This window comes from Perca flavescens, chromosome 2 (assembly GCF_004354835.1).
Source record: "Perca flavescens isolate YP-PL-M2 chromosome 2, PFLA_1.0, whole genome shotgun sequence".
Classification (NCBI taxonomy): domain Eukaryota; kingdom Metazoa; phylum Chordata; class Actinopteri; order Perciformes; family Percidae; genus Perca; species Perca flavescens.
The window spans coordinates 38,948,402-38,973,708 of NC_041332.1; the positions used below are offsets into that span (position 1 = coordinate 38,948,402).

General features: G+C 41.2%; 1 protein-coding gene across 1 annotated transcript in view; it reads left to right on the forward strand.

Moving 5' to 3' along the window:
- vegfc (vascular endothelial growth factor c) overlaps positions 1 to 25,307 on the forward strand; it is a 130,813-nt gene that overhangs the window by 62,710 nt on the left and 42,796 nt on the right. Inside the window, exon 4 of the mRNA XM_028591385.1 lies at positions 19,611 to 19,750. Within this exon, the coding sequence (XP_028447186.1) occupies positions 19,611 to 19,750 (140 nt within the window). The remainder of the gene's footprint in view (positions 1 to 19,610; positions 19,751 to 25,307) is intronic.

Below are 25,307 nucleotides of genomic sequence, written 5' to 3' on the forward strand. Positions count from 1 at the left end.
TGTTGTGTAGGATTTATGTATTTGTGTTGGACTACAGTCTGCAAGCCAAATCATCCCTCAGGTACATTTAGGTTTTATGAATCTTGAATTAATCTTGAATTGGTAGCAAGACATTGATTAATGAAGCTTCACAGGACTACTTTTGCTTAAACATTTCACAATAATCGCTCTACATCATCCCGCTTATAGTCTTGCATTGCCAGATCTTCCTTCACAGCACTGCGAAGGAAGATCTGGCTAGTCCACACAGCATTCCTGGATGGAAGTAAAACTTGCTCTGGCTTATTGGCATTTCTTTAAACCAATCACAATCGTCTTGGGCGGTGCTAAGCGCCGGACACAATGACTGTGCCTCTGCAAAAAAAGGCTTATGCTCGTTCGAAAGTAGTTTTAGTCCTGTAACAGAAAATTAAGATTGGACAGATAGTCTAGCTAGCTGTCTGGATTAACCCTGCAGTTAACCATAGTCCTCATAAATCCGCCGGAGTTCAATATGCCAACACAAAGAAGAGGAAGGTTAGGGACATCCGGCGGAATTTCCGGCGGCACCTGAACAATCCCGGAAGTGGAACGTCATCGTTATAGACTATACCGCTTATTACATGGCTACTCATATAGAAGTTACCTGCTGCCTGCTTCCCGTTCGAGGGGGTTAACTTTACTGCTGATGAGCACAGCTCTCCATCGGAGCCCAGGTTGCCCCGGTGAGTGAGCTAACATGGAGCAAACTAATGCTCTGTTTGCCAATGTTGCCATTAGCGCTGTTTGTCATCCCCGTTTTCTCCACCCTCTCTCTCCCGCTGCGATTGGCTGATCAGGGGTATGAGCTCCACATAAGCACATATATTGATTTAAAAATGATTTCATTGATTTGAAGTCCAGAAGTTATACAGAAATCACAGACCATAGAATGCCATGAATGACCAATCAGAATCGAGGTCTTTTCACTGTGAGGACTGAGAAGGCTGTTAGCACTGTATATTAGATTAGAGTTTGACTGGTACATTGGTGTCTGAAAACGGTTTTGTACTGCTGGTTTACTCTCCAAAAAAAGAGCCTACGATTGTTGTTGGAAAAGCAAACCTCTTCAAAAACTCAGAAAAAAACAGAGTAAAAAGTCAGTGTTGTTGAAAATTAGACAAAGGTGTGATTCTTGGACCAAAGAATAAGAAACTTGATGAAGCATCCCACTCTTAAGTTGAGGTAAAAAGGCCAAGGTTTTGTCCTGGCAGCAGGAATGAGCCTGTGGGTGCTGAGCCACAGCCTTTTTGAGGTTTCACAACACATTCTTTCACTCCGCTGTTTTTTCCTAACAGCTGTTTTTGGCTGCAATCTCAGACTACTGGCCCGAGTTTGGAGATTTACATAGGCAACATAGTACGTCATTCAAATGATGGCAGATAGATAGACAATTTACAGTTGTACAGTTCAACTGAATTCTAATGACTTGTTCAATGTAACTGTAAATAGTTTGTGTCAAAATTGATGTATGGAACAGGGAGGAATTAAAAGTTTCCTGTAGAGTGTTCCGTGTTTTGTTTCGTCATCCTGAACGTTTCATTGTGCTGATGTGCTTTGGCAGCGCCTTAAAGCAGCTGGCAATCGTTGAGAGGTTTCAACACTTAGCAGGTAATAGAAGTGCTAAAATGCATAATTTGCAATTTGACTGACTGTAAGTATTTTTAAGCGTTTAGGTCTGTCTGGTCTCTGCATAACGGTTTAGCTCAACACCTGCACTGTTATGTTTTTTCACTCTGCAGTGTGCCACTTTTTCTGTAACACCCTGGTTTATTCTGTCTTTCAGTCTTCTATAGTGTGACAAATATGTTCTGGTTTTGTCATAGTTGGTTGTTACCTTTAGGTTTTAAAGTACTCATATTATGCTTTTTGGCTTTTTCCCTTTCCTTTATTGGGTTATATATCTTTTTTTGTGCATGTTATAGGTTTACAAAGTGAAAAAACCCAAAGTCCACCCCAAAGGGACTTACCATCTCCAACAGAAAACACTGTTCATAAACTGCTCCAAACTGCTCTTTTGTAGTCCAGCCTATACTTCCGTGACGAACGTGCATCACTTTGTAACACACGTTATAATGCTCGCCTAGCTGCTAGCATGGCACGCCCTCACATTCTGCTTCTGACTGGCTAGTAGTGCTTACCTAGGTACTGCGCATGTGCGACTCCCAACAAAGATACACACAGGGTGAAAAGAGTGTGTAGTACAACAAAAATATGGTGTTTTTTGAAAATTAAACCACATACACCTATTCTGATATAACCTCTAAATTATGAAGTGTGAATTATGAATTATGAACCTGAAAATGAGCAATAATATATATATATATATAATAATATGAGTACTTTAACATAACCTATATTAGAGATATTATTTCTTTGCTTCACTAGCAATGGGGCCCAACAATGGTAACGTCAGCTGGCCTGTCAATTCAATTTTCAATTCAATTTTATTTATAGTATCAAATCATAACATAGGTTATCTCGAGACACTTTACAGATAGAGTAGGTCTAGACCACACTCTATAATTTACAAAGCCCCAACAATTCCAAAAATTCCAGTAATTCCCTCAAGAGCAAGCAGTGCGACAGTGGCGAGGAAAAACTCCCTCTTGGGAAGAAACCTCGGACAGACCCAGGCTCTTGGTAGGCGGTGTCTGACGGGCCGGTTGGGGGTGTGATGAACAGTGGCAATAGTTGTCACATTAATAATGGAACAGTGACTGGATGTAGCGGGAAGCTGCAGGGTTCAGCAGGAAGCAGCATGACATTGCAGGGCACCGTTGTGCTCAGCAGGGAGTGCAGCAGGACCACGGCGACAGCTGGAACCAGGATCTTGGTGCCAACGTTCTCCAAGGAAATACGCAGGGGGAAAAAACATAAGGACTCCGGGGAGTAAACTCCCCAGAAGCTAGGATTAGTAACAAGCATTTCTGGGACGGGATACACACAAATAGTAATAGTAATAGTAATAGAAAGGGAGAGGAGAGGGCAGCTCAGTGTGTCAAAGGAAGGAAGGAAGTCCCCCGGCAGTCTAGAACTATAACAGCGTAACTATAACAGCGTAACTAAGAGAGACAGGTCATAAGGAGAGGTAGCTTTTTCGGGCTTAGAACTCTCCCCCTGCCGGATAGGGCTTGGCTGACCTGCCTCCCTCTACTTTGTTATGTATTATTAATCTAACAATTATGAAGAGAAGCAGGTGGGCCAGTTAGGTGAACACTGCAACTCCTCACTCCCTAACTATAAGCTTTATCAAATAGGAGAGTTTTAAGTTCATTCTTGAAAGCGATTACAGTTTCTGCCCCCCGAACCCAGATCGGGAGCTGGTTTCATAGGAGAGAAGCCTGATAACTGAAGGCTCTTGCTCCCATTCTACTTTTAGAGACTCTAGGTACCACCAGTAACTCTGCATTCTGGGAGCGCAGTGCTCTAGTGGGACAATAGGGTATTAGGAGCTCTTCTAGATATGATGGTGCTAGACCATTTAGAGCTTTGTAGGCAGTGTTGGGGAGTAACGGAATACATGTAACGGCGTTACGTATTCAGAATACAAAGTAACTGTATTCCATTACAGTTACAATTTAAATAGTTGGTATTTAGAATACAGTTACATTGTTAAAATCAATGGATTACCTGACAATACTTCTCTGTTTCACGAGTTTATTCACTCTGAATAAAAGGCAACTCTATCGCATTTTCCAGAAGCCCCGATATGAAATCGAAAAAATTAGCTCCGTGATCAGTCACAATGGAGTCGGAACCGGCACGACAGAGCCAAACAGCATTTCACATTAAAGAACGAACAGGGAGAATGAAATACAGCTAACTGTGCCGTGCAGCCTCTGCTTGCCAGCAACCAACCTCCTTTCAGCTCCAAATTACTCTACCTCCAACCTGAAGAAGCATCTTAAAGTAAGTTATTTTTTTAAATAGCCAAGGGTAGTCGTCTGCTGTAGTTTTACTGGTCACCTTGCTATTTTAACATTGACGTGGGACTTTACATTCTCCTATACGTATACGTGCTGATTTACTAGCTCCAGAGCCGTTTAAAGACTGACAGCCCCGTTTGACATGCTAACTAACGTTAGCCAAAATTAGCTTGTGGTAGCTTAGACCGCGATTAGATTTTTGTAGTATGCAGTTCGGGACTACCAATACAATAATCTATCTGCTTGTTCAGGTACACATTCAGCTAGTTGGAATAAAAAGAACACACCATTATAGGCCTGTTTAGTAAGCTGGATGTGATAACCGCATTCCTACACCTATAAAACGCAATTCAATGTAGAAGTAATCCTGAAGTAATCCAAGTATTCAGAATACTATACTCAGATTGAGTAACATAACGGAATACGTTACAAATTACATTTGTGGGCATGTATTCTGTATTCTGTAACGAAATACGTTTTTGAAAGTATCCTTCCAACACTGTTTGTAGGTCAAGAGAAGGATTTTAAACTCAATCCTGGATTCAACAGGAAGCCAGTGCAGAGAAGCTAATACAGGAGAAATATGATCTCTTTTCTTAGTTCTTGTGAGAACATGCGCTGCAGCATTCTGGATAAGCTGGAGAGCAACCTGACAGTAGGAAATTACAATAGTCCAGCCTGGACGTAACAAATGCATGGACTAGTTTTTCAGCGTCGTTTTGAGACAGGATATTCCTAATTTTGGCAATGTTACGAAGATGAAAAAAGGCTGTTCTTGAGGTTTGTTTTAGATTGGCATTAAAGGATATATCCTGATCTAGACCAGGACATCATCTGTCCCGGTCCAGAGCAAGATATCTTGACAACTAATCGCCAGATGGCAGAGAGATTTGCCATGTATATTCATGATCCCTAGACAATGGATCCTAATGTTTTCGATGACCTTCAAAATAGCATCACAATCCAATTTGTCCAAATATTGGGACAGAACACAATAAACAGTAATAGTCTCTGTCTCTCTCGACCACAGACTACTGAGCTGTTGAACCACCGAAAGCATCCTGTTGGCACGATACCGGTATTTCATTGTAAGATATATCTCTCAAATAAACACAAAAACTAAGAATTGCCAAAAGTAGATTTTCCGTAAATCGAGAGATAGCATAGCTCCATCCATTTAACACTGTATAAATGCTGCTGTTTAAACTTGAGTCCTTTACACAAGTATAGGCTCTCTGAGTAACTATAATGATATATGGCCACCCCTCTAGCAACCCTGTCCTGAGGACGGAGAGAAGGGAAAGATCACCAAATCATACTGTTCCATGTAAATTAATTTGTATGAATTTATTTCAATAATAACGTATATGCATGTATCCACTTATACGTTTTCTGACTTGCGTAGACTGACCCCCTCACCCTTTTAAAAAGAAATCTTGTTGTTTGGTATTGTTTGATGTCATTATTAGATTAGAGATGAGTCCTCTGGACAAGATGCCAGCTGGAAAGTGTGGTGTGCTTGTGGTGCTTTTAGCATACGTATTTATTATTATCTTTTTAGAAAACGGCGCTAAAATCGGTTTCGAGGGGCATTTACATAGTTGCTATTCTCACTCAAAGAAACTTTTACTTAAAAGACCACTTGGTTATGGGGAGAAAATCCTCATGGACTCATTTCTCTGTCCATGTTGGTATTCAGCCAAGCGCAATGATTAAGGTGGTGTCAAAAGGCAAGTGAATGGCGACGAATTGATAATTTGCATCTGCCTATTATTATCTGGAGATATACATCAATGCCCAGGCCCGATGCGGGAACTTGGACCAAGAAATATGATGTCAAGTAGGCCCTCGGCATGTGCGATGTTTTGCCCTAGACAGCCAAACACCAGGGAAAAACTCCTATCCATGAGTGTTGCTGAAGGGAGTGGAAGCTTGCGTGGAGGCGTCGGGAGAAGTGGTGGAGATCCGGAGCTTGGAGACGTGACAGTGATCCGGGAGCGCGGTGCGGAGCAGGCCAGGAGATTAGATTCACAGGCACCCGTGGAGCAGGCACTCATGGAAGAGCTTGAGGGTGTCTACAAAGAGATATTGAATGTGGATTCTTTCATGTCGGCGAGAGGATTACACCTGCTTCATCTCAACGTCAGAAGCCTTCTACCGAAAATCATAGAGATCCGACATCTCAGCAAAAGCAGAAAGGTGGGAATATTTTGTTTCACGAGACATGGCTGAATGACTCCATTACGGACGCTGAAATTAAATTTGAGATCTATTTGGTAATTAGGAGAGATCGAAACCGCAAAGGTGGAGGGGTGTGCATATATGTAAGAGTGGACATTGGTTTTAATCGTAGAACGGACTTAAATAGTGAGCAGGTTGAAGCGGTTTGGTTACATATTTTACTACTGAAGAGTAAGCCCATACTAATTTGCGCATGTTACAGACTGCTTGATCAAACACAGTTTTATGAAATTTTAGAAGAGGTTTGTTCAAATTGCATGGACTTGGTTAAATCTGAAGTTATCATATTGGGGGATTTCAACACTGATTTTCAGAAAAGTGATGTTTCTGGGTATAAAGCATCGATGAATTTCTGTCGCTCCTATAGTTTACATCAGCTGATTATTGAACCTACACGTTTGTGTTCTACCACCCAAACCCCGATTGACCTTGTCCTAGTGTCAGACAAATGTAGGATAACAGAAAGCAGGGTTATAAAATATGGGTTGAGTGACCATTCTATTATTTTCTGTACTAGAAAGATCAAGCAAGCAGTGCTCAACTGTCATACTTCTATAAAAACCCGGGCACTGAAAAAGTATAGCAAAGAAGCGCTTGAATGGCTGTTTAAATAAAATTAACTGGTCTATGGTTTTGCATTGATGTGGACAGAGCATGGTGCTTATTTAAAAGTATGTTTTTAGAAGCTGTAGATAAAATAGCCCCATATAAAGAAATTAAAATAAAGCAGAGAACAGAACCCTGGGTAAATGATGACAAAAAAGGCAAGAAATTAAGTTAACAGATTAGTGGTCAATACTAAAAAGGCATATTTCAATGAAAAAATTGCTGAATACAGAAATGACTCAGGAAAGTTATGTAAATCCCTTAAGCAACTTGGCTACAGTAAAAGGCTAAAAACAAAAAACACTAATATCACTCTAGATCTTAGCAACAACATTCCGTCAGAGAAGGAGATAGTGGCAGATACAGTACAGGCCAAAAGTTTGGACACACCTTCTCATTCAATGTGTTTCCTTTATTTTCATGACTATTTACATTGTAGATTCTCACTGAAGGCATCAAAACTATGAATGAACACATATGGAATTATGTACTTAACAAAAAAGTGGGAAATAACTGAAAACATGTCTTATATTCTGCTTGAAGAGGTAGTCACCATTTATATTGTGCTTTTCTAGTCTTAACGACTACTCAAAGTGCTTTACACAACACATTATCACTCCCATCGTGTCAAAAAGCGACGCTTGGTCAGGTGCCTTTGTCATATGTCATATTATATTATATATAGAGAAGCTTGGTCAAGATTCTTTGTGTCCCTTTTTGACGCGATGGGTCGGGACATACGTTTAACTGACATGAAGCCCAAGAACGGTACAGTTAGGTTTAGGAAAAGATGGTAGGTGAGCTTATAAAATGTACGTTTCAGTGACACGCGGGACAAGAATGGGAATGAACCCTGGTCTCCCGGGTGAAAGTCCCCTGACCTGCGTGAATCATCAATTGTGACATGAAACGTTTAAATCAAAAAAACTTGTGCCCCCTTGGAAATCACAAATGCCCCCTCTGTCACTGTAGCCTAAGCTAGCCTACTCTTCAGCCGGGTCTGGTACAATAACTGTGTAGCCAATAAAGCCTGATAACGTAAAAATCTAAGTAGCACAAATGTTTCTTTTAATGGCACAAACATAGCACAAACGATTGAGACCATTTTGGGGAGATTTGGACAAGTATTGGGGGCTGAGTGACGTCACTGGTACTTACAACGTGCTACCTGCCGATGGGGCAGCATCAGGTGGGGGACACTTTAACATCAAACCAACAACCTTCCAATTGGTAGTCAACTGCTCTAAAACCTGAGCCACAGTAGAGTACACTACTACTACTACACTACAGTAGTCAGTGACAGGATGCAAATTATGAAGAATCTTGCAGGAGCCGAAACATCAGCACAAATTTAACAAATGTGTGCGGGTAAACTTTTCAACCCATCATGATCTCAAAGAGCTCTCCTTACGTGTTTGTGTGTGTGTGTTCTGTAACCATGGTGAGCTCTCTACCAGGTCAAAAAGACTGAGGTCAGCCTTAATGATATCCTCGTAAGGTTGGGAGCGAGGGTCTTGAATAGGAGTCATTGAGACTAGTTTCTTTTCATGCCATGCTCAGTGATTGAAACAATGAAGTGTCTCTCAGGGTTTCTGTTGTGTGTACAGCAGTCTTGTGTAAGTATCTTCATCAGTGCCATGTGAAAAACCAAGCCCAGCTCCTTATTACCTTATTTGTGTTCTTCAAGTGGTAATCCTTCACATTCTCGCTCATTGTTTTCAGTTTAAAATGTGCTGATTCAAGTGATGAATGATTCAAGTTTCAGGTTTAAAATCCAAGTTGAGTACCCTCAACTTGAACTTTAGTTGTTGAAGGATCCTTGTTCAAACAATGTGTAAAATAATGGCTTTTTGTGATGGACAACCTTTATTGACTGAATTCAAAGTCTAGGCCAGATGAATGGGACAAAGTGGGCTGCAGGACTTTCACAAAATGAATCTAAAATATATTTAATTGTGGCACATGTATATAAAAATAGCGTAGAAATTGCATTAATGGATTTGTGGCCACTGACAGATTATCATCTTATCAAGTTTTTATGTCACATCTAGCTGACATGGAGAAAATTATTACATGACCAGAGTCCTGGTGAAGACAGTCATCTGGGGGGGGACGCCATGGGGTGATAGTGTTGCTCTGTGGCTGCTGGATGTGCCCAATGGTTAGCATTGTGGCCTCACAGCAAGAAGGTTCTGTGTTCGAATCCAGGTCGTTCCGGGGTCTTTCTGTGTGGAGTTTGCACGTTCTCCCCATGTTTGCGTGGGTTTCCTCCGGGTGCTCTGGTTTCCCCCACCGTCAAAAACATGTACTAAGTTCTCCAGTCAGTGCCCTTGATCTAGGCACTGGCTCAGATCTGGAGTTGGTCCCTGGGCACTGTCATTGGCTGCCCACTGCTCCCTTGAGGGATGGGTTAAATGCAGAGAATGAATTTCGCTACATGTACGTGTATGTGACAAATAAAGTACATTTACAAGCAAGTCCAAGTAATTTTTTGTCACAATCAAGCAAGTCAAGTCAAGACATAGCTTTTGGTCAAACAAGTCACAAGTCAACTCATACAAAAGTTTTCATTTTTAAACAAGCTAAAGACAGTGGTTATGAACTGCTGGAGTTTTATTTGCATTTTTTTCCTACTCAATATTCAAAAGACATTGCGTCCAAGCCACATACATCTGAACAGTTTAAGGCCAATGCAGTGATATAATATAGAGAAATTACACAATTTTCTTTGAGTTAGTATGCAAATAATCAGATAACCTTACTTAAGTGTGTTTAATGTCATCACATATTATTTTCTCAAGGAGATGTCTCTATATGCTATGTGTGGTGAATATGTGGTGGGTGAAAGACAACCACCCGTCATCTCACTGGAGCCCAGCCTGAGTTGGCAATAGAGGTGTAACGCGATATGAAACCGAAATCGAGACACTCATATCCACGAACCTGTGTCGCGGAGTGAGAAGGCAGAATTGCGACCCTTTTGTTGGGTAAATTTAGCTAACTGTAAAGACGGCTAAACGCAAAGGGGAGGGGGGGTAACAGCTAACAGAGGTGTAACCACGAATAGCCGCTGTTCTGACTCGAGTGCCTGGGTCTGTTTCCAACGGTTCAGTAAACTGCCGTTAGTTTCCTTAGCACCGGAGTTAAGTGCTGACTGGGTTTGGATTGCTGTAATGATACTGGCTGGCTGCTAGATGGCTAGGGGCTGACTGTGGATGTGTCCCCGGGCCGGGTCTGTTGTCAGCTCGCATCCCGACTGAAACCTTGCAGCGCCGAGAGAGTGAGGCAGACAGACAGGGGTGTGCTAGCTGGCTAAATTACCATTAGATTAGTCGTCTAACTATACAGTTAACGTTACTGATGAATTTGTGGGTTAGCCCAGAGTTGTTAACCGTGGTCAAAACAATCATACTAAAAATAACTGAGCGTGTTGAACAATGTCGTAATCTTATGTTACCCAACAAGAATTAGTTAACGTTATAGACCAAGCATTAGCATTAGCTACAAGCAACCAGCACCTTTATAGTACGCTAACCTCAAAGCAACACCAAAGCACTTTTCCTCTTTGGTCCCCCTACAGGTTGGAAGCGGAATTGGCCATTACCGTTACCATTACCATTATTCTTATGTCAAATTTTTTTAAACATTATTGATCGATATTGAAATCAATCAATATCAATAAATAAGGTCTCTGTTGTATTACTGTGTTGCAAAGTGGCATGTTATCAATGACAAAACGATGCCATGTGGCAGAAAAAAAAGTTGTATTACGTTTACGGAGTATAACTCTCCTCCATAAAGTTAACTCCTCTTCAATATCAGAGGGGAAAATATATATTTATTAGGGCTATCAAACGATAATTTTTTTTAATTGCAATTAATCGCTGAATTTCTATAGTTAATCGCAATTAATCACGTTTTATCACGTGATTAAAATTCTATTATTTTGCATTTCAGAACTGTTTTTAAGTATATATTAACAATGGAAAGCAATTATTACCAGTGTATCTTGATTGGGAATCAAAATAATGCAAATTAAGTTACTTTATGAACTTGACTTTAAGATTTGTATAATGTTTATTATGTATTTACTGTAAACAAAAGAAACAAAAAAAAGAAGGGTACTAAACAACAGTCATGTTTTGGGCCATGGTCAAAATTAAAGATTTAATAATAATGCAATAACTATAACAATAACTTATTTCACCAGTAAATAGCTGTTGAACGACAAAAACAACCACCAAATGGGAAAAGGGTATTTTACAATTACTGTGAATGCACCACGAGGCTACCTGTTTTAAGTGAACGCACCGTCTGTGTTGTTTAATTCCGACAACGGCAGCTGCTGCGCTGCAGAGCAGACTGTTACGTCCCGGTGTTGGAATCCTCTACAGTGAAATACAGTCACACTTTACACTGTTTAACGTTAGCTGTCAGCATTTTAACCGTGTTTAATCCAGCTGCTAGCTAAAGGTAGACTAATGTTACATGCTGTCAGGTGTAGCGTAAAGTCAGGCACCGAAATGATGCACTGAAATTTTCGTTCTTATTCGGTCTCGTTACTACCGTTTAGGTCGGCACGTTTCAGTACCCAACCCTACTTACCAGAGTCAATATATTGTGCATTAACTTCTAAATAATTTGGATTACTCACTGACGTCCAGTGATTACCGGTTGATGAGACAGCGTTTGCACTTTGGTTTCAACAACAGGTCGGCGAGTAGCACCCTCCAAAATAGTGCTTTGCCTGAGCCCACTAGCATCAACCTCAGTCACGTTAACTGTACTATGCTTAGCTCGTAGGTGTTAACTCAAGCTTGACGTGCTTCAGTGATATTTTAATTCGGCTTTACACAATGTGCATATGGCTTTCGACTTGTCTAGAAACCGTCTGGGAGTTTTGGTAAATAAAAAGCGCCATTCAGAATTGTGTTGCTGCTGCATTTCTCCATCATGCAGCCAGCAGCAGGAGGATATGTTACGAGGAATTATGGCAGCGTGATGATAAGTAAAGGTGCGGCAAAGGGTCAAAATAGTAGCCTGTTAGGCACGACGTGAAGCAGAGTGAAGTGAAAATAAATTAATAAATGGCTGCATTCGATTAAAAAAAATGTACGCGTTATGCTCGGCCCTTAATCGCGTTGCAATTAACGCGTTAATGCTGACAGTCCTAATATTTATTAAACAGAAAGTCAAGTCATTTCAAGTCATTTGACTCAAGTCTAAGTCAAGTCTTTTATGAATGTTTATCAAGCAAGTCTCAAGTCCTAAAATGTGCGACTCGAGTCAAGTCATGTGACTCGAGTCCCCCATGTCTGATAAAAGGTTAGCAATAGCAACTTGTGATTGTTATGTTTCTGCCTCATATTGGCCAGGAATCTAATAATGCAGCTTTAAGGCTATCTACATTACCACGTTTTACTTTAAAAATGAATATCTTTTGCAATGTTTACGCGTCCACACTACTGCAGCGTTTCCAAGCCCCTAAAACGGAGACATTTGGAAACAGTGCTGCCCTGGCTTTGGTTTGAACACTCCGGGGTTGCTTTGTAGTCTTGACGGACACAAACGGAGACTCTTATCAGTTAGGTAGCTTTCATACCTTTCAGTAACAGTTCCACCTCGTAGTTGCTCCAAGCTAATAAATCCCTGCTCTTAATTTTCACCATCGTTGTTCTTTCTCCAAATTATTTTCTGTATTTTCAACTTATACGTCCATCATTTTCAACCGCAGAGTAACGATAGACAATCTGCCCCCTGTTTACACCGACATGCATGTGCACTACATTGTCCAGTGTGTGTTAATGTGTGTCATGTAATATGTGTTGTCAGACGTGTTGATGTGGACGGAGATTTGTTCGGCTACTAGAGCTAAAACCCGTGTGTACGGAGATAGTTTTTGTCTCAATACACCGCTGTAAAATGAAAATGTAGTAGTGTAGATGTAGCCAAAGTATTAGTGCCAAAGCAGCTGCTTGATCAGTGTCAATGATCAGCTGGCTGTTAACCGATGTCATTGGTCTGTAATGCTAACAATACACATTGTTCCATGTAAATGTGTATTGAATCTTTTGTCTGGTCAGGAAGAAAATGGGTATTTCTGCAGCAGCTAAAATTAAATATTACCATTGCAATTCATGTTTTGCTTGTCTGGTTGCCTTTCATTATACATGATTCAACCAGTAGACTAGTCTTCATCCACACTAAAGTAACGTTTGGTTAACAAGATTAATGTCTGATGTATAAGGGTGCAACAGAAAACGAGACTCTTATCAAAAAGCTTCAAGATTTGAGTGGGTAGTGTTGACGTGGCATGATGGCGCCTTTGTTCGGCATGGCCGCTGCTGCGTCACATTGGTGTCGTTTTTATTTGTTTGTTTTGGGCTCTCTTATGGTCACATTAACCCTGCCTTTAAACTACTGTGTCACTGCTGCGCAGACATACGATCGTGTCACCCTGATGAACATTGGAGTGTATATGGAAGGACTCTGCTGTAACAGCTGGGAGACTTATAGTCAAACTTTTCCACCCCCGTTGGTGTGTGTACCCAGCCTATATGATTACCGATTTTTGTTTCGGGGCCGTGGAAATCCCAAGAAGAGACGAAAGAGAAGGGGTTGCAGAGCTGGCGTTCAGGTCGGGATGAAGCTGTCATTGTGGATGGGGGTGCCCAAGCTTCTTTGCGGGCGGCGGCCGCGGTGGCTGCTGCCAGTTTTTCCCCGGGATATGGGTGCTGGGGGCGCTCCGTTGCGGGGTCGCCTTCAGCTCGCCTTGCCCATCTGGTCATCGTGGGGCGGTGGTGGAGACGCTGTTAGGAAACTGCAGTTTGTGGCCGACCTGCCTGACCAGCGATTAACCACACGGCACCGCTGGAAACCACGTGACTGTACCAGATCTTTGCGGCCACTACAACTTGCCATTAAGGAGACCGGCCTGCCATCATCGCTCCGTTTAGCGCTGCTAAATGCTCGTTCCATCACTAATAAGGCGCAAGCCATCAACAACCTTTTCACCAAGGAAAAGATGGATTTTATGTTTCTTACTGAAACGTGGCAAAAGGATAAGGAAGCTGTACATTTAAATGAGCTCTGTCCTACAGGCTGCTCTGTGATTGGGACACCTCGAACGGCGGCACGAGGCGGCGGCCTTGCTGTTGTGTATCGTGACAGATTCTTATGCAGAGTAATCCACTCTGAATCCTTCACCTCTTTTGAATCACAGATGATTAAGGTAGGTTCTGATAACCTATTTTATTGTGTGCTAATTTACCGCCCTCCTGGTCCTGCAGGCATCTTTCTTACTGACTTTACTGATTTTTTAACCTCTATAATTAAGCTGGAGAAAGTCTTAATTATTGGAGACTTTAATCTTCATATTGATGATATGTCATGTATTGCAGCTACAGATCTCCTATGCATTACTGACTCTTTTAATTTTACACAACATGTCACAGGACCTACACACTTAAAGGGGCATACCCTGGACCTTGTTTTCTCACTAGGTCTAGAGATAGTAAATGTGTGTGTGGAGGATGTACATGTGAGTGACCATAGTTGTGTTTTCTTTAACCTGAACTTACCTCGGGTCCCCTCGCCTCTGAGAATGAAGGCTCAAAGGAGAGTTATTAACCAGGATGTTGCTGGGAAGTTTTCTATGTTGTTTGAGCGATGCAGGCTAAGGGGTTGCAGTGATGCCAATGTTGAGTCTTTTAACAGCCAATGTTTAGCAATTTTAGATGAAGTAGCTCCTATGAAATCAAACATTGTATCTCTTAAAAAGTCCTGCCCCTGGATAAATACATCCATTCAGAGCTGTAGAAGTAAATGTCGGAAGATAGAGCGCTTATGGAAAACAGCTAAACTCGAAGTTCACAGGCTTTATCTTAGGGAATTAACTACCTCCCTAAATGAACTTCTGAAAAGTGCTAGAACTAAATACTTCTCTCAGCTAATATCCTCTAATAAGAAAAACCCCAAATTCTTGTTTGACACCATTAATTCAATTGTTTCACCATCTGTCTCTCCAATTGCGGTGTTCTCTTTGTTAAACAGTAATGTATTCCTTGACTTCTTTGTTGAGAAGATTAAAGATATCAGATCTAGTATTTTACCTCCTCCTGCTTGTTTCAAAGCTTGTACTTTGGCACTTCCTCATCCATGTTTTTCCTTTGAACTAGTGACATTACATGAGGTTACCACTTTGCTAGATAAGTTGAAACCTTCTTGTTGTCACAGTGATGTTCTCCCAACTATGCTGTTTAAGCAGGTTTTTCATAGTATTGGCCCCTGTGTTGTAGAAATGATCAATACCTCTCTTTTTAACTGGTGTGGTTCCTGACTTTTTTTTAAACATGCTATTGTTGAACCTGTTCTTAAAAAGCCCAGTTTAGATCCATTGCAACCCATGAATTATAGGCCTATATCTAAACTCCCTTTTATGGCTAAGATTCTAGAGAAAGTGGTAGCAGAGCAGCTTACTACTTTCTTGGAGATAAATAATATTTTTGACAAATATCAGTCAGGTTTCCGGAAAAAACATTCTACGGAAACTGCACTAGTTAAAGTTTCGAGTGATATTTTGATGTCAGCAGATTGTGGAAAGCATACAGTGTTAGTTTTACTGGACCTTACATCCACCTTCGACACTATTGATCACAATATTTTGATTAATAAACTTCAGGATCTATTAGGGATATTGGGATCAGTTTTAAAATGGTTTTCATCTTACCTTACCGGCAGAAGTTTTGGTGTCTTTATAAATCAGATTGTGTCAGATACTGCAGGTCTATCGAGTGGTGTTCCTCAGGGTTCTGTCCTGGGACCGATTCTCTTCCTTTTGTATATACTTCCTCTAGGACATATAATCGGCCAGTTCAAGGATGTTTCTTATCACTTGTATGCAGATGACATTCAGCTATACTGCTCTTTTAAGCCTACTGAGTTATATAAACTGTCTTCCCTACTCAACTGTCTGAGTGGGATTAAGCAGTGGCTAAATGATAACTTTTTACTGTTGAACTCAGCTAAGACTGAAACACTAATCATTGCCCCAGAGCAGAGCATCTCTCACATAAAACAGCATCTCGGTGCCTTAGGCTCGTCTGTGCAGCCGAGACTCAGGAGCTTAGGTGTTGTTTTTGATGTTGCCATGTCTCTGGAGAAACACTCGAAGCAACTTATTAAAAAATGTTTCTTTCAATTAAGGAACATTTCTAAGATAAGAGCCTTGGTGTCAAAGGACGAATTGGAGATGATTATTCATGCATTTATTTCATCCCGTTTAGACTATTGTAATAGTCTTTTTATTTGTCTTGATAAGAAAGACCTTTGTCGCCTCCAGACTATCCAGAATTCTGCTGCTAGGCTTTTAACCCACACTAGCAAGCGGGCACACATCACTCCGGTTTTAGCTTCACTTCATTGGTTACCAGTGAAATTTAGAATACACTTCAAGATTTTGGTTCTAACTTTTAGAGCCCTACAAGGTCAGGCGCCCCCATATATCTCTGACCTGATACAGCTGCATACGTCCTCACGTAGTCTGAGATCAACAGGTCAGAGATTTTTAGTTGCCCCCCATACACATTTTAAAACTAGACGGGACCGTTCGTTTCAAGCTGTGGCACCAAGGCTGTGGAACTCTTTGCCTCCTTCCGTACGCTGCTTGGATTCAGTGACAAATTTTAAAAAGCAGTTGAAAACTCTTCTTTTTAAAGAGGCGTTTCAATAGACCATAGGGTGATTAGGTCGGTTTTATTGTGTCTTAAGTGTATTTCTGTTTATTTTCCGATTATGTACTGCAATGTATAAATGTTGTGTATCCACCCATTTGTTGTGAAGCACTTTGTGATTTTTATCTGTGAAATGTGCTATACAAATAAATTTTACTTACTTACTTACCCTAATTAGTGGATGGTGAACTGTAGTAGTGATAGAATAATCGAGCCAGTTAATGCCATTTTGAGATAATGGGCACTGGACAATGCCTGTGCTCACAGGGTCTTAACAAAAAGGGTCTGCAGACACATCTGCAGGCAGCCGTGTCAGTATGGCTGCTATAGAACCAAGTTTGCATTCATCCTTGTGTCAATTTCTCCATCCTACCGGCCAGACCTCAGCGTCATGGTAGCTAGCCAGCTTACAGGGCTCGAAAAACTATTGTATGGATCTCCCCAGCCGCCACTTCGTCTCCTGACGGGTAAAACATCTACTGTAGCAGCTTCCGGGGTGACCTGGTAGCTCACCTGGTAGAGTGTACCAAGGCTTAGTCCTTACTGCAGTGGCCCAGGGTTTGATTCCTACCTGCTCTCTCTCCCAAGAATCTGATAAAGAAACATTTATGAGATTTGTCATGTGGGATAGTTGTGGGACAGTAAGCCTTGAAGCCTTTTAGGGCAGTCCACATGACAAAGGAGCGGTTTCAAAACGTTGTTTTTCCTAAGCGTTTTTAAAATTATGCTACAAGTACAAGTACGGTACATCCGTTGAGCCAGACTAGGTAAACTAGAACTTTACGTAACTGTGTAGATCCCTAAGGGCCCATTCACATTGTACGCATCATGCGCTGCACTCGCAGCTAGGTTTTCCTATTCCCAACTATATTTGTTGTGCTTGCCACCGGGCGCAGCGCAAATATACGTCATAGCTCTGGAGGATCCACGTGTATTGGGCATTTACTTTTTTCTGTTTTTTTCAGAAACCTGAATGCACGTCACAGCGCACCGCGGCCGCTCTTGCGCGTGCCGTGGTCAAAGTTGAACTATGTTGAACTTTGACCGCGGCACGAGCAAGAATGGCCAGCCGCAAAATGCAGGCCAGTTCTTGCACGCGCGAGCCACTGACAATAATGGGTTTCATAGCACAGCGCTGCCGTTTGCGCGTACATTGTGAATGGCCCTTAAGAGACAAAACTTCTTACCAGTTTGGTAGTAGGGACATCTACTTGACCACAATCACATCTAATTGAAGGCAACCTAAAATATATTAAATTATATGTAGCGCTCCCCTCAGTATTTATATTGATAAGGGCAGGGCTTTTGGGTTCTTTTAAGATATTTACCAAATGTGTTTTAACCCTGATCAACTCAGTTTTAAATTTTATCTTGGATCTCTATTTTTTTTAGTACACACAATGTTTTTTTCCAACCTATGAATTCACCTTTTTTAAGTTATAGTTTTAATAAAGATTGTAACCATATGTGTCTATATGTCTCTCTCAGAATAAAATGATAACCTCTTTCCAGGTAAATAATAAAGTAACATAACACAAGGTTTTAGAAAAATATATCTCAATTATTTACTCACTAAAGAAATGATTATCTTCAATAAAGTAAGAAAATGAAATAAAGACGATTGTTTTTTTTCTTATAAACCTTCAACACAAAATGTCCCTCTATTTCAAAAGGAAAATACTGCAACTAAATTGTCCCTCTTTTTAAGACAACTGTATACTGCACCATATATAAATGCACATACAACAATTTAAACACTTTTTAACCTGCAATTGGATTAATTCAGCAGACCTCAATGTACAAACTTCAAAGTCACTTAAACCAATATAATTTGTGGGCCCACACACACCTTAATGCAATCTAAAGCTGGCAACCAAAATTATTATAAAACAAAAATACCGTAGCAGGCCTGATGCGGTGCTTGTGTTCGTTGCGGCCCAAACTTAATGGCCGTTTCCCTCGTCAGCGAGCAAACAAAATGAAGGATACCTTGAGTTAATGTTTCTGTCCGTCCTTTCTCCAACAGTCACAGGAGCAGGCTCAGCATCCGATCAGCATTTCAACACGAACTCCATCGGTTTCTCTTTTCTCCTCCACGTTCCAGTAAAACTCACGAGTGAAGTCCTGGTTGCTCCAAGCTCTGTCTGAGTCTCTTCCCCGTCTTCAGGTCGAAAACAACAGATAAACCCCTCAACCAGTTTAACTAATGGAGTCAAACTTTAACTAGAAAATGTCGTTCACTTGTAATAAACGGACTCCAGCCTATACTTCAAGGTAGCTAAGCATTAGCAGTAGCGTTAGCACAAAAGTAAACAGTCTCTGAACATCTTGTAGAAATTCCTCCCGTTTCGCAATATGCAGCTTGTCACTCTTCTCACTGGTTGTCGTGCGAACAATCATAAGATACAAGTTACACATTGGTTTGTGCACTATTAGCTACTTCACAAATTAACTCAGAAAATCTCTGTGTCATGCTCACTCTTTTTCTTCACTCTCGTTCCTCTGTCCTCTGTGTTGAAAAAACCCGAGACCTGACTTTCTGGCGATCGTCATTAACCCCATAAATGCTGGTTTAGAAAGGTTTCAGAAATACATTATCTTTTACATAAAACAACAAACATAGAATACATTTTAAACTGCTTTTAACATTTTTATCATAACTTTTTTAATTAATTTTAACCTTTTTAATTACACTATTTATATGCTCTGTTTTTTAAATGATACTATAAACATCACTTATTACATGCTTTTTTAACCGGGTTACATATATATTTTCTTTACTATTACTTTCATTTCTTGTACCACTCCAGTCATTTGCACTTGTGCTGCTCGCCCTGATAGAAGCACACAGGGTGCACTGCACTGGCATTCCTCACTTGCACTTCGCTATCCTTGTCTTGTTCACCCTGTCTCTCTCTGACTCTTCTCAAGGTCAAGGTCAAGGTAACTTTACTGTCCCCGAGGGGCAATTATTTGTACAGCCAGCAGACACACATAAGACAAGACAAACAGTACAGTACAAACAATACAGCAAAACATAAAATACCCACAGTATCTAAACCTCTCTTTTTTATTCTTTCTGCAGTTGTTTGAGATCACAGTGCCGATCACCCAAGGCACCAAGCCGGTGACCGTCAGTGTGGCCAACCACACCCAGTGCAGCTGTCTGTCCAAACTGGACGTCTACAAACAAGTTCACAGCATCATCAGGAGATCCCTGTCTGAGTAAGTGTTCATTGTCACTGCATCATTCTGTCTCTGTGGACTAGGAACCATTCATACATGAAGCTTAAAGTGCTCATATTAAGCTTTTTGGCTTTTTCCATTTCCTTTATTGTGTTATATATCTTTTTTGTGCACATAATAGGTTTACAAAGTGAAAAAGCCCAAAGGCTAAATATACAATTTGTTTTGTCTTAATATGAATGTAGATAACGTTAGTGAGAGTGAGCTGCTTGCTACAAGTACATGCGCTCTCTCTCTTCAGTCACTCTCTAGCTAGCTCGCTCCACCGTACATGCCCCCCACCCCCCCCGCTTTCCTGTCTTCAAGCTGTCCTGTCAATAAAAGCCATGAAAGCCCCAAAAAATAACCTTAAAGTATTCAAATAATCTATAAAGAAGTAGAGATACGTGAATATTCTCTTAAGTACAGTAACAAAGTATTTGTACTTCATTACATTGCACTGCAGACCTCATACAAATTGTGCACATGATATCATATGAACCAGTTCATGGGAATGTGTTGGTCACATACACACCCAACCTGCAGACAGTTCTGTACTTGCCCACAGTATTCGGACCCAAAGGCGTCGGTTTCTTCAGAGCTGTGTGTGTGTGTGTGTGTGTGTGTGTGTGTGTGTGTGTGTGTGTGTGTGTGTGTGTGTGTGTGTGTGTGTGTGTTCTTATTGGTACACAGTACCAAAGATTGTTTGAATCTATTGTGGCAGGCGTTGCTTCCTGCGCTGTGTGTATACAGGGGGTGTCACTTTAGGAAACACTCACGTCTTGATTAACTTCACAGAGCCATGCCATGTGTGTATGTTCCTAAAGTGCATACCAAGCTGAAGTATGACCTCTCCATAATACCCGCTGACCGTCAGGATCCCATGAGGAAGTGGTTCATGGTGTATTTTCTGGCGTGTGTCCCTTATATTTGGTGTGCATGTTATAGTCCAATAATTAACAGTTATGTGTAGTTGACATTGCTGCCAACAATGGGCCCTTTTCACAGAAGCCATGTTGACATGTCATTGCAGGTCAAACAGCTGTGTAATAATCACGATAATGACGGCCCTGTTCCAATTAGGTTGGCCAGGGCCGTGGTATGAGCTAGCATCACTGACATATATATAATGGACCAATAGACCCCGTTGCTCTGGACGGAGACCAGTGAAGGCTATTAGAAGCCCTTTTCCGGTGATCTCTTGCTTTACAGCGCAGCCTCCAACTGACAGAGACAACGTAAATGTGACGTGAGCAACGTGTCTGAAAGTTGTAAGTCTTCTGGTAGCTGTGCCATTAGAAATCTCAATCATTCCCAGTCTTACAGAGACAGAGAGTGTAGGTTCATGTAAGGAGATAACATAAGCACAGGCTAATTATTGCTAACTAACATGCTAGATAACATTAGTAATTAAAACTAAACGGCTAATGTAAGTCAAAACTGCCTGCGAGCTTCTCTTGTACTATACAGTAATTCCTCTACTGTGCGACAGTAAGTCACTTGGTTATGACACAATCGTTAGCCTATTTTTATAAAAGCGTCTGCTACGGAGCCATAACGTACAAGGTAATGGAGCCTTTTATACATTGTTGTGTTTCTTTAGAAATACACAACAGACAAAGAGTCTTTAAACGCTTCAGATGTAAAGTTATTCGCTGTCAAGTGACGTAAAAAAATCGGTCAGTGGAATGCTAACAGGAGGTGATTGTTTTGTAGCAACAAAATGGCGCCATCGGAGGTTCGAGTTCTGAAGCGAAGCTTACCCCCTTGGCTAGCATGCAGGCGCTGCTCACTGGGATGGCTGTGACACACTAAACAGAATGGGACCATCATTAATGGGATGGATTTCTCCTGCGTTTGCCCTGCTATCAGGGCTGGACTGGCCATCTGGCATACCGGGCATTTTCCCGGTGGGCCGACGCACTTTTGGGCCGAATCGCCGATATAAATAGGCCTTTTTAAATTTTTTGCCCGGGCAGGCCCATAAAGAATTCACAGCGGCCCATTGGTTAATTTTCTTTATTGGCATTGGCCTGACCCAATCAAATCCAGGAACCCCCTTCCGCACTCCGGGCCGCAAATTTACGAATCCCACCATGGCCACGCCTCCCGGCCCTGGGAGACGAGCTGTAATAGTTATGCTGGAAGTTTAGCATCCACCGTTAAAATGGACAAATGAGTGCAAGGGAGGTGCAGAGAAATTACAGGAGAAAAAGATTAAGAATCTACAGGCGGATTCCTCAAAAATTTCGGACATGTTTGGGGCTGTAGTAGCTGCTTCAACATCAGCATAACCTGAAGCCGAGGAGAGAGAAGAGAGAAACAGCTTTATGACAGGGAAGAAGCCGCGAGGAGGAGGCGACAGGGCCACGGGAGCGAGTGAGGAAAAGATAGTAGGCTAGAGGACGATGTGGTAAGGAGTAGGCAAATTAACAGGGACTCTCAGGAAGGGAGGGAGGCTGTGTGTGTGTGTGTGTGTGTGTGTGTGTGTGTGTGCACGTGCGTGCGTGTGTGTCACGTCATAACGACAACAAGCAGTTTGTCTGTAAGATTAAAGTTAGTGGCTGTCAGGTAACCTAACTGTTTAAGCTTACATTGAAAATGCTAGCGGTTAGCCTGTTGGGTAGCTGAAAAGTCTGTGTGATCTATAAAATAGTGGTGATACAAGCATCAGTGTTCCTTGAATAGCTTAATTAGCTTCTCTTGTATTGGTGCTCTTTTCCAGGGCATATACTACTCTCAGCTTTATTGTATTTTTTGAGAAGGGTTATGGTTATTGTATTTAGCAGACACTTTTGTCCAAAGCGACAAAATATGAATCTTACAATAGTTAAAATTAAATTTAAAGTTGCTAAGCCAATATTAAGCAAAATAGTAATAATAACAATAATGACAATACAATATCAAATATCAATAATAAAAATATATATAAAAATACCATAAATATACAAATCATAATTCTAAGAATGAATTAATTATTTAAGTGTAATATCAACAGATAAATCTTGACACCCCTCTTGAAGGATCCAAAACTATCACATGAACGCTGAACACTAGGCAACTCATATCATAGAATGCACGCATATTTTAAGAGGACTGTCTGCAGGGAATGTGTTTGACCAATCACGGTGGGTGTGGGCCTCCTGGGCCAAAAATGCCAGGGCCGATTTTTTTGTCCCAGTCCAGCCCTGCCTGCTATGACATGTCAACCTGGCCTATTGGCCGCACATTATTTTCAGGACAAAAGCTGTGTTGGAAACCGTTCCCTATCACAGATACAGTGCACTATATAGTGTTCTCAGCAGTTAATTTCATTCACCATATAGTCCACTATAAAAAACCACAAGGCACAGCTAATTTGAGTGTAAATACGATGTACCTCATCAATAGACAACATTAAACAGCTCCATTTAGGCTTCTTGCACTGTTTTTGCATTTTGCAGGTTTGTACGGTCAATGTTTCTTTATGTATCTTCATGTTCTTATATATATTTTATGTCATTTGAGCCTACCCTGTCAAAGACAAATTTCTGTCACTCGTGACAGACAAAGTTTTTCTTATCTTATCTACCCTACATTTTTCTCCCGTATCCCACAATGCAACGCATCGTGTTTTCCCAAAGGAGAAGCAGAAGCACCCACGAAAACTGGAAAAATGGAGCAGGCTTTTCGTTTCGTTCGTATTAAAACTGTATAGGAATTAGTGAGTGAGTGTTTCCAACACAGCTAAAGAGAGGATCCAGTTAGGTGACCTCAGGATTGGTTCTGTGCTTCATCCAAACATGGAGTACTGCTGGCTTCATTGACCTTTGAACGTCAGCAGGCACCTGGTCTAGGGTGACCAGACGTCCCGGTTTGACCAGGACAGTCACAATTTTTAGTTGCTTGTCCCGAGTCCCGACAAAAGCCTGTTGGGACGCTAAAATGTCCCGGTTTATACCAACCACTATGAAATTGTCCCGGTTGTCAGCAATTACATAGTCGACATGATCTTATTATAACCCGATCATTAACTAAACCCATGTAGAAAAACTAATAAAGCGTCCAGCGTATGATTTTAACAAAGTGTGTGTGTGTGTGTCAGGCAATCGTAGCGGTCTGCGTCTGCATAATCTGTGCAGCCAGCGTTACAATGTACACTACTGGTCAAAAGTTTTAGAACACCCCAATTCTTTTATTGAAATTTTAGCAGTTCAAGTCCAATAAATAGCTTGAAATGGTACAAAGTTAAGTGGTGAAATGCCTGAGGTTAAAAAAAAAGTAAGGTTACCCAAAACTGAAAAACAATGTACATTTCAGAATTTTACAAAAAGGCCTTTTTAGGGAACAAGAAATGGGTAAACAACGCAAAGCTGTTCTGTAGCAATGGAGGTTGATCAAGCTTTGAAAGTTGGTGCTACCAATTCCCACAGGTGTTCCAACTTGTCTGGATTTCTTACAACGGTTTGTATAAAAGTATTGTTGGAACACACTGTGGTATCATACCCTCGTGAGCATTATATGAGTATTGTACTGCAGAAAGTAGTGTGTTGCCATAAAAATGGCGGGAAAAAGGCAATTAACAATGCAAGAGAGACAGACCATCATAACACTTAAGAATGTTGGTCTTTCCTACAGAGAAATTGCGAGAAAGTCAAGGTGTCAATGAGTACAGTATTCTTCGCCATCAAAAGGCACTTAGAAACTGGGGGAAACTCTGACAGGAAGAGGTCTGGTAGACCAAAAGCCACAACAGAATCAGAAGACACGTTTCTGAAAGTCAACAGCTTGCGTGATAGGCAGCTCACCGGACAACAGCTTCAAGCACAGCTTAATAGTGGTCGTAATAAGCAAGACTCAGTTTCAACTGTAAAGAGAAGACTTCGAGCTGCAGGTTTGATAGGTCGAGTTGCAGCAAGAAAGCCATTGCTAAGACGTCAGAATAAGAAAAAGAGGTTTGCCTTGGCCAAGAAACACTGCCAATGGACTACTGAAGACTGGAAGAAGGTGTTATGGACTGATGAATCAAAATTTGAAATCTTTGGTTCATCACGCAGGATTTTTGTACGCCATTGAGTAGGCGAAAGGATGGTTCCTCAGTGTGTGACATCAACTGTCAAACATGGAGGAGGAAGTATGTTTTGTTACTCTGCTTGCTCTTGAGGGAATTACTGTAATTGTTGGGGCTTTGTAAATTACAGAGTGTGGTCTAGACCTACTCTATCTGTAAAGTGTCTCGAGATAACTTGTGTTATATTTTGATACTATAAATAAAATTGAATTGAATTGAATTGATGGTCTGGGGCTGTTTTGCTGGATCGGTGATTTGTACAGAGTGAAAGGCACCCTGAACCAAAACGGCTACCACAGCATTTTGCAGCGCCATGCAGTACCCTCTGGTATGCGCCTAGTTGGTCAGGGGTTCATCCTACAGCAAGATAATGACCCAAAACATAAGTCCAAGCTATGCCAGAACTACCTTAGCAAAAAAGAACAAGAACAGTCCCCAGACTTAAACCCCATTGAGCTGGTTTGGGATGAACTGGACAGAAAAGTGAAAGCAAAGCAACCTACCTAA